The sequence below is a fragment of the Hemiscyllium ocellatum genome, chromosome 27 (assembly GCF_020745735.1).
Source record: "Hemiscyllium ocellatum isolate sHemOce1 chromosome 27, sHemOce1.pat.X.cur, whole genome shotgun sequence".
Lineage (NCBI taxonomy): Eukaryota > Metazoa > Chordata > Chondrichthyes > Orectolobiformes > Hemiscylliidae > Hemiscyllium > Hemiscyllium ocellatum.
This window is the reverse complement of record NC_083427.1, coordinates 8,035,815-8,050,738: the sequence shown is the minus strand read 5'-3', so window position 1 is coordinate 8,050,738 and position 14,924 is coordinate 8,035,815. Positions and strand designations below refer to the sequence as shown.

Here is a 14,924-nt window from a genome sequence, read left to right as displayed (position 1 = left end):
AGTTTTGTTGATTCTGGTGTGCCTAAAATATGATTTGCCTCAACTGCATTAATATAATTGTTTGATCACTATATTCAGTAGGAATGTTATTGTAAGCAAAGCTATTTGGGATCGTGTTGCATAAAGGATCAGCCATGATTGCATCGAATGGCATAGCTTAGTTGATGGACTGAATACCATTTACATTTTGTGGTATTATATTTTTAGCAATCATTTTGGGAAGTTCTCAGGAGCACCAAACACTATCACGGGAAATCCTAACTCGGGGAGACACTGCGATCACAAAATTACTGAAGCAATGGTTTTTAAAAGTTAACCATCTTTTGGAATGAGCAGTTGAGAGACATTGTTGCTCACCTCTAGAGCAGGTGGGAATTGATCCCGGCTCTCTCAGTCCATGGATTTTCACTCTGTACCATAAGATAGCCTAAAGACGGTAATGTTGAACATCAGATGCAAACCACATGGGCAATCTAATGTCAAGCCGAGAAGATATCCTTCGGACTCCAATTTCAATAATGATATATTTCAAAGATAGTCGGTATTTTTCACTTTTCTCGGAAATGTAAGTTGCAGTCGAAGATTGTACTTTGAGCTTTGAGCAGCAACTTTTCTAAGAAGCAAAGAGAGAGAGAAAATCGTCTCTGAGATATCTGAATGCTCAGGAACTCTCAGCCGGTTTGATTTTGAATCGGTCAATGAAAAGAGGACACGTAATGACCAAACACAGTAACTGTTGTGAAATGAAGAGGAAACAAAGAATGAACCGGTGCTGACTGGGCTTTTAGCAGGTGACAGCTTTGCTTTAGAAGCAACACACTGCCAAACTGATTTATTTCCTTTTTGTCTGCCATTATTCTCCTGTTATCGACTTATTGGAAACGCTGACAAAAGAACACTAGTCTTCAGCAGTTATTTAAGCTATCCAATGACTTCAGAATTCAAACAAAATACACAGTCTTGCGGACCCGGAATGCCATCTATCATCAGAACATTTCATGAAGGCTCGGTATTTTTCGTTGAAATGATTATTGAACGACAAAATTAGAATTACATTTAGACATACAAATATCCTTCAGCTTTGATTTTCTGCAGGTGGATGTGTGAACGGGGTTTAATATTCAAAGAACATTGAGTTGTATCATAGACATTAATCAATTTGCCCCGCAGTTTATTTATATTGTGTAAAAGTTGTGTCTTTTTATTCGTTTAAGTTGTGATCTTTCTGTAGATAATCTGTTCATTCTAAAGTCTTATTAGGAACAATTGAACTTTTTTCCCGGCTTTGAATGTTATGCTATCACTGTATTGTAATCCTAGTGACAGAGAGAATGATTTGATTTGTGTTGCTGTCCGTTTGCTATAATGACAATGATTGGCTTGAGGTAACGTAATGAACCTGTTTTGAGAGCTGAATATCAACATGCTAGTACAGACTTTGTTAATTTATGTTTTATGCACCAGGCCAGACCCCTTCAAAACTTTTCAAGAAAGTAGCCAGGATCATAGTTTTGCTCGTTGTTTTAAGCAAGTGCAATACATAAATTCCAGAAGAGATGCAGTTGGTCAAACCACTTGACTTTAAACAAAGCAGAATTTATTTACAAGATTACTGAATGAAACATGAGCGAAAAGGAACAGAATACTGAATAACACAACGTATCTGAAAACACAACAGACTCTACCAACCTTAATGATGCTGTTCGAATACTTGCACCAATCCTCATATATACTCCTTGGCACAAAAGTTAAGTCAAACAGAGGTTCTTACAGGAAATATGTCAAAGAGAGGACAGCATGGACCTGTTTCTTTGGTTCCACCAGCTTGTCCAATGCTTGACTGCATGCTAAACAAAACAGAGCAAACCTGAATTGGGAGAGATGGCCATTTCCCTTCTATTATAAAACTTAAAAAAAACCTTAAAAAGCCTTTTGCCTGAGGCAGTACATGTTCGTAATAATCAAATTGGCCGTCAACACTTCAACTCCATACCTTTTGGAGTCTGTGTCTTTGACAAATTCATTGAAATAAAAACAAGGACAGCTTAACCTTGTTAAAGTAGCAGTATCTTCACACCTACAACAATATTTGAAACTGATCATCGGGCAAAGCATGCGTTTTTAGTACTTACGAAAGCACCCCATTCGAACGTCAACAAATTATTAGGATTACATTTATTGTTTTATACAGTTGAACAGTAGAATGTCCAAACATTCACTTTATTGAATTGAATTGAAGGGGAAGTACAAAACTATTTTAGGAACGGATACTTACAATTTTGAATATCTTAGATAAAATGTTGATGTATTATTTGACTTGATAGTCAATCAGCTGAGTTATTTCAATTCATGAATTTTATGTGCATGCCAATTACTGTGCACTTAACATGTTTGTGATAACCACTTCTATTTCAATTTCTGTTATTCAGTGCCTCTTAGCTCCGTTCACTACATTAGCAAAACGTTAGTGATCAGATTTTGGAGGCCTAGCATTTAACAGATTCGCCCTTCGCTATTGAAATTACATTTTCACCTTTGTACTGCAGTGAATGTAACGAGATCACTCAGGTGGACAAAATAGAATACGAGTTTCCGGATGGGAGATGTTAATCTGGTCTAATCATGGAGCCTTGGCTGACAAATGTAAACGGAAAGTTCTGTTCACTCTAAGAGATGGATTTGAGGTACCTGGATCTGTGTCATAGAACATAGAACATGGAAAGGTGCAGCACAGAACAGGCCCTTTGGCCTACGGCGTTGTGCCGAGATTTAATCCTAAAGTAAAATATAGTAACTTAACATGCACACCTCTCAACCCACTGCACCCCATGTGCCTGTCCAGCAGTCGGTAAAATGTCCCAAATGACTCTGCATCCACCACCACCACTGGCAACGCAATTCATGCATTTACAGCTCTCTGCATAAAGAACCTAACTCTGACGTCCTCTCTATACCTTCCCCCTAATATCTTAAAACTATGACCCCTCGCACCAGTCTATCCTGCCCTGGGGAAAAGACTCTGTCTATTGACTCTATCTATTCCTCTCGGTACTTTGTCTATCTCGATCAGGTCTCCTCTTTTCCTCCTTCTCTCCAGAGAGAAAATTCAAAACCTTTTCAAGCTATTTTCATAAGGCAAGTCCTCCAGTCCAGGCTGCATCCTGGTAAACCTTCTTTGCACCCTCTCCAAAGCCTCTATATTTTTTCTATACTTGGATGGCAACTTTGAAGGGTCTGTGCACTTGCACACCTAGATCCCCCTGTTCTTCCACACTATCAAGAATCTTGTCTTTAATCCTATATTAAACATTCGAGAATCGACCTTCCAAAATGCATCGCTTCACATTTATCCAGGTTGAACTCCATCTACCATTTCTCAGCCGAGCTCTGCATCCTGTCTATGCCGTGCTGCAGCCTGCAATAGCCCTTGATACTGTCGACGACACCTCCAACCTTTGTGTCAGCTGCAAATTTACTAACCTACCCTCAACCTCCTCGTCCAAGTAATTTATAAACACTACAAAGAGCAGAGACGCAAGAACAGAGCCCTGCGGGACTCCACTCAACACTGACCTCCAGGCAGAATACTTCCCATCTACAACCACTCTGTGCCTTCTGTCAGCCAGCCAATTCAGAATCCAGATAGCCAAATCTCCCTGTATCCCCTACTTCCTGGCGTTATGAATGAACCTATCATGGGGAACCTTATCAAATGCCTTGCTGAAGTCCATATGCACCACATCCACTGCTCGACCTTCGTAGACCTGTGTTGTCACCTCCTCGAAGAACTCGATAAGTTTTGTGAGGCATGACCTGCCCCTCACCAATTTATGCTGACTGCCTTTAATCACGGTATGCTTTGCCAAATAGTCATGGATCCTATCCTTCAGAATTCTTTCCAAACATTTTCTGACTACAGAAGTAAGACTGATTAGTTTGTGATTGCCAGTGATTTCCCTATTACCTCTCTTGAAAAGGGGAACAGCGTTTGCCTTCTTCCAATCCTCTGGTACAACACATGTGGAGAGTGAGGAGGCAAAGATTTTCGCCATCGGTATAGCAACCTCCTTTCTCGCTTTCCAGAGCCACCTAGGATAAATAAAGGACCCACCCCGTGTAAGTAAATGTTGACTTGGTGAAGTGATACCCACCTCTGTGTAATTATTTCACTAGAGATGACAACAAAGAATGCTGCTGAAACCTTTCACTTGCAACTGTAAACTTGAAGTTGGGATAAACATTTTTGGCATAGGTTGTTATTTGGGAAGCTTGAATCCTGCAATTCTGCCATCACCTCGGCTCAGTATATGGAAGGAAGAAAGAACAAAGACAATTGCAGCACAGGAACAGGCCCGTCGTCCCTCTAAACATGTCGCCAATTTTCCAAAGATCTGTATTCTTCTGTACCCTGCTTATTCATGCATCGTTTTGGATACATTTTAATGATGCTATCGTGTCGACTCTAACAACTTCGCTGACAATGGTTCCAGGCACACACAACGCTCTGTGTAACACTTTCCACGCATATCTCCCCTAACCTTTTCCCCTCTCAAAGTGAAATCGTGACTCCTAGAAATTAAGTCCTCCCCTCTGGGGAAAAGCTTCTTGCTATCCACCCTGTTGATGCCTGTCATGATTTCACAAACCTCAATCAGCTCCCCCCACCCACATCTCAACTTCTGTCTTTCGAAAGAATGCAATCTTACTCTACTCAACTTCTTTTCATAGCTAGCGCCTCCATATCAGGCAACATCTGGTGAACCACCTTTAGACCGTCTCAAAAGCATCGGCATCCTTTTGGCAATATGGCTACCAGAACTGTACACAGTATACCAAATGTGGCTGAACTAAAGTCCTATACAAATGTTAAATGGCCTGCCAACTCTTGTACTCAATATCTGGATCAGAGTGGTGCTAGAAAAGCACAGCATGTCAGGCAGCATCCAAGGAGCAAGAAAATCGACGTTTCGGTCAAAAACCCTTCATAGGGAATAAAGGCAGAGAGCCTGCAGGGTGGAGAGATCTCGTCCGATAAATGAAAGGAGGCCATATTCATTCCTGACCACCCTCTCGATCTGCATTGCCACCGTCACGGTACAATGGATCTGAACACCCAGATCTGTCTGCATATCAACTTTCCCCAGGGACTTTCCATTAACTACATATTTCGCCCTTAAAGTGGATCTTCCAAAATGCGTCACCTCTCCTTTGATATCCATCTGCCATTTCTGTGCCCAAATCTCCAAGCTATGTATATTCTGCTGCATTCTCGACAGTCCCCTTCACTGCCTGCTACTCCAGCCACTGCCGAAATATTTCAGTTCACTTACATTTCCAAAGCACAATTCGCCATGCAAAAGTACCTACTAACTGAAACCGACATGTCTTCAAACAGCCACCACAACTGGCTTTACAATCGGGAAATGCAGCAAGTGGAGCATATATTTTAGTGTATTCCAGTGAAACTGGATATCCTCGCCAGTCCGCCTGAGCTTGGGGCACAGCACTTGAGTGAAAGTAATTGCATAGCTCCACTGAGGTCATATCATCAACAGAGGGACTCGAGGTCAGCCCACAGCAAGATCCAACAAAAGCCAAATCTTGAATTAGCTGTCAAAGTTTTCTTCAGAATCCGGGCTGGCAGCAAAAAGTGAACCATTTTTTGTGACTGGATGTATACACAATCCCTAGCATGGAGGACTTAGACATAGTTATTCGCGAAGTTGGATTTAAGGCATACATGCATGCAATTGCAATTGGATAAGGATTCCCCAACATTTGCTACAATTAATATCCATAATGTTTCTTCAGATATGCGAGACTGCCTTTGTGATAAGTCGATGAGAATTTATAGTAAATAACGCAGAATATTTCACCAGTGGTCATTAGTTATCCCGATGTTGTGCTAATAACAAGGAAGAGCAATAAAGAAAATTGAAAGAACTTGTACATCGTTCTTAAAAAATTCCTCCAAACAAACTTGATTGAGATTTTTGAAGAATTAACAAAGAGGATTGATGAGGGCCAAGTGGTAGATGTGATCTATATGGACTTCAGTAAGGCGTTCGACAAGGTTGCCAAGGGAGACTGATGATCAAGGTGAGATCTCACGGAATAGAGGGAGAACTAGCCATTTGGATACAGAACTGGCTCAAAGGTAGAAGACAGAGTGTGGTGGTGGAGGGTTTTTTTTCAGACTGGAGGCCTGAGACCAGTGGAGTGCTACAAGGATTGGTTCTGGGTCCTCTACTTTTTGACATCTACACAAATGATTTGGATACGAACATAAGAGTTACAGTTAGTAAGTTTGCAGATGACACCAAAATTGGAGGTGTAATGAAGAGTGAAGTGCGTTACCTCAGATTGCAACAGGATCTTTACCAGATGGGCCTATGGGCTGAGAAGTGGCAGATGAAATTTAAATCAGGTACATGCAACGTGGTGCATGTGGGGAAAGCAAATCTTTGCAGGATTTATACACTTAATGGGAAGGCACTCGGTAATGTTGCTGAAAAAAGACACCTTGGAGTGCATGTTTATAGCTCCTTGAAGGTGGAGTCGCAGGGAGATAGGACAGTGAAGTAGGCGTTCGATATGTTTTCCTTAGTAGAGGAGTTGGGAGGTCATGTTATGACTGTACAGGACATTGGTTCGGCCACTGTTGGAAGATTGCGTGCAGTTCTGGTCTCCTTCCAGTCGGAAATATGTTGTGAAACTTGAAAGGTTCAGAAAAGATTTCCAAGGATGATGCCAGGGTTGGAGGATTTCAGCTCTACAGAGAGGTTGAATAGGCTGGGGCTGTTTTTCCTGGAGCGTTGGAGGCTGAGGGGTGACCTTATAGTGGTTTACAAAATTATGAGGTTCATGGATAGGGTAAATACGCAAAGTTTTTCCCTGGTGTGTGTGTGTGTGGTGGGGGGAGAGAGGGGAATGATTCAGAACTATAGGGCATAGCATAGGTTTCAGGTGAGAGGGGAAAGATATAAAAAGATCTACAGGCCAACTTTTTAACACAGAGAGTGGTACGTGGATGGAATGAGCTGCCAGAGGAAGTGGTGGAGGTTGGTACAATAGCAACATGGAAGAGTCATTTGGATGTATATGTGAATAGAAAGGGTTTGGAGGGATATGGGCCGGGTGCTGGCAGGTGTGACTAGATTGGGTTGGGATATGTGGTCGGCATGGACGGGTTGGACCGCAGGGATTGTTTCCATTCTGAACATCTCTATGACTCCATGGATCAATAAGTGTATGGCTTTGGAGGCAAACGTGTGCATTTCAGGCAATCGATGTGACCTGCTTGTACTACAGAGTCCACAGGACCGTATTAAGACCACTAGAGGATAATGTTGCCCAGGCGAACAAAGCTGCCCAGACTTGTATGTTTCTAGGCACTTTGGTTTTCCCTTGAGTTGGTGAATTATTATGGAATATTCGCACGTAATCTGGCCTCCATGCTGGAAACCTTACAATTAATATTGAAAAATGGTCAGCTTTGGGAATGGCCTCATTGTCAATGTGTAACTTTTAGGGAAATAAAGATGCAACCAACGTTGGCACACTACGATCCGAACCGAGATGAAGGGCTGGCATGCGATCGCTTCTTGTTTAGTATCAGGACTGTGCTGGCACAGCGGTGGTCCAGCAGAAAGCAAAGCCCGCTTTTGCATGTTTCCAGCATTTTCGTTGAGACAGAATTAAATTAAACCAAGATAGAGAAGGAAATTTTAATGGTCACCTTTGATGAGAGGAAGTTCCACCAGTACTTTTAAAGACACAAATTTGCAACAGCAACAGATCACAAAACCTCGTACCAGAGTTACTGAGCACCGTGCTGCCCATAACTTCAGTTCAAAGTCAGTGGTGGACTCTTATTCTAAGGGTATTCTGTTCGAATTTGGAAAGCTTTCCTGGAGGCCAAGAGGCAAATACGGATGCCTTGGGTGCCTCACACTGTTGGATACACTGTTGTGGTACGGTCACTAGAAGAGTTTCCTTCCTTTACAAACTCTCTGGAAATCTGGATGGCACTGTAACCCAATGGTTAGCACTGCATCCCCATAGCGCCAGGGATCCGTGCTTGATAGCAGCATGGGGTGACTATCATGGTGGAGTATCCACATGCTTTCCCGTGTTTGCATGGGATTTCTCTGGGATGTGCAGCTTAGGTGAATTGGCCATGATAAATTTTCCACAGTTTTCAGGGATGTGTAGGTTAGTTGCATTAGTCAGGGGAAATGTGAAGTAACAGGGTAAAGGAATGGATCTGGATAGGCCACTCTTCAGTGGGTTTTAGTGGGTTTATTGGTCAAAATAGCCTTTCCTCACACTTCAGAGATCCTATTCGTCTGGTCACTGCTGACAATATCAGACAACGGAAGCAAAGAGATCCCATCCTGGCAAAACTGAAAGAGCTGATAGTGATGACGAAAACCAAAAGGCCATTACAATCGGAACCGAAACCTCTCTGGACCCGGTGACACAGGATCACTAAATAGGTTGGCCGATAGGGAGCAGCAGATTGTCCTGAGCAATGGACTCTCTCCGACACTGTGTCATTCAGAGGTTTCAAAATTAAGATATTGGCAAGAGGTTGTCTGATGGCCAGGTTTGGCTGCTGAAATGGCGGGGAAGTGCCAATAGTGCCAAACAAGTACAAACATTACGGCCCACGGCTTCCACAGATTCATACTAATGTTTGTTCACACATTGACAGTGTGAAAGCATTCATAGGCTCAATGTTCTTAGTTATTGTGGTTGTACGTGCTTAGAGTTCATTTATCAAACACAGGGATAATGATTTAAAAACTGCGAGCATCTGTTTTAATAGTCAGACACCCAGATTCACTGGTCACTGTCAGCCGGCCATCCTTCACCCGCAGGGAATTGGATTATTTCCAAAAGTCGATTGGCATTTTATAAAGTAGTAAGGACAGCTCCATACAATCCAGCGTCCAATAACCTGGTGGGAAGACCATAGCAAACTTTGAAGGCAAGCTTATAGAAACAGTTTACAGTTTCACTCGGTACCAAACTGTCCCAGTTCCAAATTGATTGTTGGCTGATTCCACATGCAACTACAATGACAGTTCCAGTCGAGTCGCTGACGGGGCGAAGTACGTGCGTCAAGTAAAAACTGATCTTCCCATATCTGCTGTGGGGTGGGGTTTGCGGAATGCTGACAATGAATCCGGAACGCCAATGTTGGACAAAAGACTCCTCTTCATGAAAGACGACCTTCGCTTTTGGGGGAGGAAGTTTGCTGTTGAAATCACGTAAGTGGCCCTGCATGGAAAGAGGCATGTTTGACATCAGGTCAAAACAAGTGATGCACCAACTTAGGGCAGAAGAGGATGCTCTGAATAAGCACGTGGACTACATGAATTCTGCAACCTTGCATATGGAGCAAGAGGAAAATATATCCGGCCCCTCAGAACATCCAGCAAGGTTCCCAGATACCATGGAGTCGCCTCCTTTTTGAGGAGATGGGTAAGGCAGGTATCGCATCCGTGACGCAGTTCCCACCTGAAGAGGTCGAATCTCTTCTAAGATACCCAAGGCACAAAGGCATGCCATGATTTGATACACGCTACCAATTTCAGAGGCAGAATTGGAGGGAGTGAACCGGGTGCGATAATGTCCTCGGAGAGATTAGTGACTTGGTGGTGGGATACCAGCCGCCATGAAGTAATTTCAGCCTTGACATGGTCCGTGGCTTCTATTCCTTGCCTATTCACGCCTCTGTTATGATGACCTTAAAACCTCGCAAATGTTCACCAGTATACTTTTATAGAATTCGTATTGAGCTCGCCTTAGAAATTTAATTGAGTAAGATCTTGCCTTTGTAAAATATTTGCGCAGTAGGAGCCTGTGTATAACGAATGAAATCATTTTGTGATGGACGTGGCAACAGTGAATGTCAACTGGCTGACTTGTCGTGAATCACATTTCATGCGAGTATGCTGAACAGAAGCACACATGTTAAGTCTGAATGTAGATTTACTCAACTGATGATGTCCGAAATAGATACAACTGTGCTGATTTATTAAAAATTCACATGCATTTTAATGCTGATGAACTGGAACAGGCCGTGCTGAACTTAACCACGACGAATCATATTTCAACATATTGGTTACAGATGCACTGCACTGAACCTGAATCTCGCTCTACAAAATTTAATTGTCGTGAGATTACATCAAAATTGTCGTGAATCTAACAAAGCTGAAGACATCTTAAATCCAACTGTTCAGACGAATATTTTACTGGATCGATATTGGCTAGATTCATGTTGCAGCTGAACCATGGCCCAAATGATAGAGTAGTCGTCGAACCTGACTGTGCTTTCTTTGAAATATTTGCTGATGTCATTAAAGTTTCTCGAGAACGTCACTGCTTTGTACTGAAGCCAATATTCAGGTAGCAATGTCTTTTAAAACAAAATAAAACCTAGATCCTCAGGTAATTGCAGTACGTGTCACTTTAGATCAGTTTTATGCCTCATGAAATAAATATCCAGTCCAATAAGAGAGCAGCCAAGGAGAAACTGCACTAATCTGGTTATTGCGCTAAATATAATCACAGAAAAAAAATCTTACTAATTAACTCCCTGGAGCCTGCAATGGACATGTCACCCTGTATAAGTGTAGTCCCATTCGATGATTCTTGGAAAGTGCTCCGAACATCTGTCAGAAATGCATGAATTACCAAAAGGATTGATCTTTGCCATTTACTATCCAGTCCTTGCAGCTATTGGTCTTCCAGGTAAAATGTTGCGAGTGTAAACTGCATATAACGTTTGACTTCAACAATTTGATATGTTGAAGTTGCATAGTTTTATTGCATTACATTTCCACTGTATTCAAGGCAAACGAGTTACAAGTACTGCCACATTACCAACCCAGTTCCACTGTCGAGGTGGCAACACGATGTTCCATGCATTACCAAATAGATCCACTGTGGCATTGATACTTATTCAGGTGACTTTTCCCGTTATTATCACATTTTAGATAATTTTGGGGGTTATTTCCACAGTCATCCCGACGTGTATGTAGTTTTATCGTGCAGTTTTCTTTGAAAGTACGAGGTAATAACCATGAATGAGTTTTGCTTGAGTGGCTTGAATTATTGAAAATATTCCATCTGCATTTAATGACTGATTTTATTGAAGGGGAATAATTAGATTTAGAAATGTGCTGCACGGTGGCACAGTGGTTAGCACTGCTGCCTCACAGCGCCAGAAACCCGGGTCCAATTCCCGCTTCAGGCAACTGTCTATATGGAGTTTGCACTTCTCCCCGTGTCTGCGTGGGTTTGCTCCGGTTTCCGCCCACAGTCCAAAAATGTGCAGGTGAGGGTGAATCGGCCATGCTAAATCGCCTGTAGTGTTTGGTGAAGCGTAAATGTAGGGGAATGGGTTTGGGTGGGTTGCTCTTCGGAGGTTCGGTGTGAACTTGTTCGGCCGAAGGGGCTGTTTCCACACTGTAAGTAATCTAATCTAATCAAATTTTCAAAGACGCATAGCAATATTCTATTTTCTCTTAAAGGAAGATTGGAAGTTGGTACTAATGCACAGATCATTGATTACTGTTTTCAATCACTAATGATTACAGTTTTAGGATTGCACTCCCATTCTGCATTCACTGTTTCTGATTATTCTAAAGTGATGACTGCTGATTTGGGATTTCCACATGATTCCAGAATCTGTCAATGTCTTCTCCTATTTCTAACTTGGATATTCCTCACAGATTGAGTGAATCCATGATCTGCTGGCATCAATTGTATTTCATTTTGAAGCCTTAATTTCGAAAATGAAAATGAGAAAGAAATCATTATCTACATTGACAATACAAAGGAACACTGATAAATTTCGATCAGAAGTTCTTAAGATAACCAATGATCAGCAGCAGTTCGAATGGTTAGCATTAACACCAAAAATCACAGAAGATTGTCACATGAACAGTTGAATTCTTGACTCCATCCCAGCATGTACTGCATGAATTTGGAGTGTTACGAATTGTGAGTTTGTTTCCAACATAATATTCAACAAGTCGAATGCCAGCTTTTCCAACTGTGAAAATGACTTCAGCAATTCATTGAAAATGAGCATTTTTGATCGAAGATTATATATATTATTGTTAGTTTCCAATCTCATTGTTGGTGTTTTGTAACCTATCCCTTCAACTAGTCTATGCTTCATTTGTCAGTGTGGTTTTGCTTGAGTTTCCTATTGATATGTTTGTGAAAAATTAAATGCATTTTTAAAACGTATACTCATTCTGGGATGAGTCGTAACGAAGTATTTTTCCTTGCTGCATCATGAATTTGGTTTCTACTTAAACGGCATTTCAAATGTTTAATTTAAAAATTAAGTATTTGTCATTTTAGAAATAATGTCCCAATTAAGATTTTCATTTCAAATCTCACACTTGCTTAGAAAATCCTGTAAACGTTGCTGTGATCGAAAGTACAAATGTTCCTACTAAAACTCATTCTCTATCTTTCTTACAGCTAATCTGGCAGTGGTTGCAATCCTGTCTCAAAACTCCTGTGGTCTATCTAGGTGCATCACGTACTACTTGGTGTCAATGGCAGTGACAGATCTCTTGGTCATGATCACAGCTGTAATTTTAAATCGGATTGTCGGGATTTATTCCCCATCCAGTTTCCTTTCTATCACACCAGTGTGCAGTTTTCGCACTGCAGTAAATATGGCAGTTATTGACAACTCCGCCTGGTTAACCATCGCTTTTACCTTTGATCGATTTGTAGCTATATCGTGCCAGAATCTGAAAGCAACTTATTGCACTAAGAAGGTGGCAGCGTGGGTGATAGGGGTAGTCTCTACTCTGTGCTGCATGAAAAACAGTTTCTTATATTTTGTATTGGAACCTCGGTATGAAATTAACAGTATACCCTGGTTCTGTAGCATAAAGGAAATATATTATACATCATCTGCTTGGGCTGCATATGACTGGATCCGTTCTATTCTAAATCCGTGTCTACCTTTCATTCTAATTTTACTACTGAATGTGCTGACCATCAGACGCATTCTCTCGGCTAATCGAGCCCGCAGGAGACTTCAGCTTCAGAGCAATGGGGAGAATCAGTGTGACCCAGAGGTGGAGAAGCGGAGAAAGTCCATTATTTTGCTCTTTTCCATTTCGGGCACTTTCATTCTGTTATATTTGCTATTTTTCCTAAATATTCTCTATGTTCGAGCTGCGAATATCACTTATTCCTCAGGATCCACGTCGCGTTATTCCATGTTTTATTTGGAGCAAACCGGATACATGCTACAGTTATTGAGTTCCTGCATCAACCCATTTATTTATGCTGTGACGCAGAGCAAAATTAGAGACGAGTTAAAGCATGGAGTGAGATTTGCTTTGAACATACTTATTAATATATTTAAGGATTGATAAGGGGCTAATCAAAAATCATTTGAATAATGTAGGTCAGCAAATGCTTTCTTTGACACATGGCATCACATAAGGGACGTTTCAGACATTGCCTAAGGGGTAAATTTAGAAATGCATAAATAATGTTGCATGACCACAAAAGTCAATGTTTTACCTTGCAGTCAATTTCCAATTTTCTTCCACCTACATGTTCAAGATTATTGTGGGGCGTGAACGTGTCTCAGTGGTTAGTTCTGCTGTCTCACAGCGCCAGAAGCCTGGGTTCCAACACTAAGCCACTGTCCGTGTAAAGTTTGCACTTTTTCCCTGTGTCTGTGTGGGGTTCCGCTGGCTGCTCTGGTTTCCTCCGACGTTTCAAAGATGTGCAGAGTAGATGAATTGGCCATGCTAGATTACTAATAGTGTTCAGAGATGTGTAGATCGGGTGCATTAGCCATGGGAAATGCAAGGTTACAGGGATACATTCGAGGAATAAGTCTGGATGGGATACTCTTAAGAGGGTCTGTATGGACATTTTGAGTTGAACGGCAAGTTTCCACACTTTGGAGAGTCTGTAATTTATCCAGAACACTGATGGCAAGAGTTGTATTCATCATATAAGTCTGTCAGGAAGGATTGCTTGCAATTATTGTCGGATATTTGTTCATCGTCTGTAATTCCTTTCTGCGATCAGAGTCACGGGGCAATTCTGGTCATGTGGGCTTCGTCTTTTTCCACGTCAGCACACGCCCTTGAATCTATGGCAAATATTTGCAGACCTCCAGCACAGCAGTTGTGCCTTCAGTTTTGTTAATGACTCACAAAAGATGCTACCGCCCTGACATTAAATATCACTCGATATTGCCATTTCATTTCAAATGATAGATACAGTAGTCTCCACTGCCCTTGTCAGCTGATCAAACATGACTGAGGTAGAAACATAGAAAATAGAGCAGAAGTAGTCCAGTCTTCCAATCGAGGCTCCGGTGCTATTTAATATGTTTATGGCTAAATCGGGTATGGACTCTGACAGTTCTGGACAGACAACCTTTCAGTTATCAGCCAAATGAGTTGACTAATTAAGACACAAAGATTGAGACAAAATAGCCTGCAAAATCCTATAAAGTAGCATGGCAGCCAGTTAATGCTTCTTTCTGCTCATTGGTGAGGTATCTTTTTTTGATCAGTTTTATCTTCTAAAGGAACGGCTAGAGCATTCATTCTGGAGAAATTGGAACAGTCCAATCCCATTTACTGCAGACATTGCATTGTTCATTCTGCCTCTTCACCACATACCTCTTGATCCATTTTCCTGTACGAATTGTACCTGTCTCCTTCTTGAAAACATTCAACGTTTTGGCTATAACTGTTTTCAGTGGCAAATAATTTCAAAGGCTTATCCTCCGGGTAGCATAATTTCTCCTCATCTGAGACCTAACTAGGCTGTTCTGCTCCTTGATTGGTGACCCCTCTGCCTGCATTCCCCTGTCATCAGGAACATGTTCAGCCCAACATGCCCATCAAAAA

At 41.6% G+C, this 14,924-nt stretch overlaps 1 protein-coding gene across 1 annotated transcript; it reads left to right on the top strand.

The window, feature by feature from the left end:
- The first annotated feature begins 10,691 nt into the window (after positions 1-10,691).
- Positions 10,692-13,418, top strand: LOC132828642 (probable G-protein coupled receptor 139). The gene is made up of 2 exons (XM_060845692.1): positions 10,692-10,761; positions 12,508-13,418. Exons 1-2 carry the CDS (start codon positions 10,692-10,694, stop codon positions 13,416-13,418), a joined length of 981 nt encoding a protein of 326 aa, XP_060701675.1.
- The last annotated feature ends 1,506 nt before the right edge of the window (positions 13,419-14,924 follow it).

Coding starts and splice junctions, on each gene's coding strand:
- LOC132828642 (XM_060845692.1), top strand. CDS start 10,692: ATGCATGAATTACCAAAAGGATTGATCTTTGCCATTTACTATCCAGTC. Junction 10,762..12,507: donor TGCAGCTATTGGTCTTCCAG/GTAAAATGTTGC, acceptor TCTTTCTTACAG/CTAATCTGGCAGTGGTTGCA.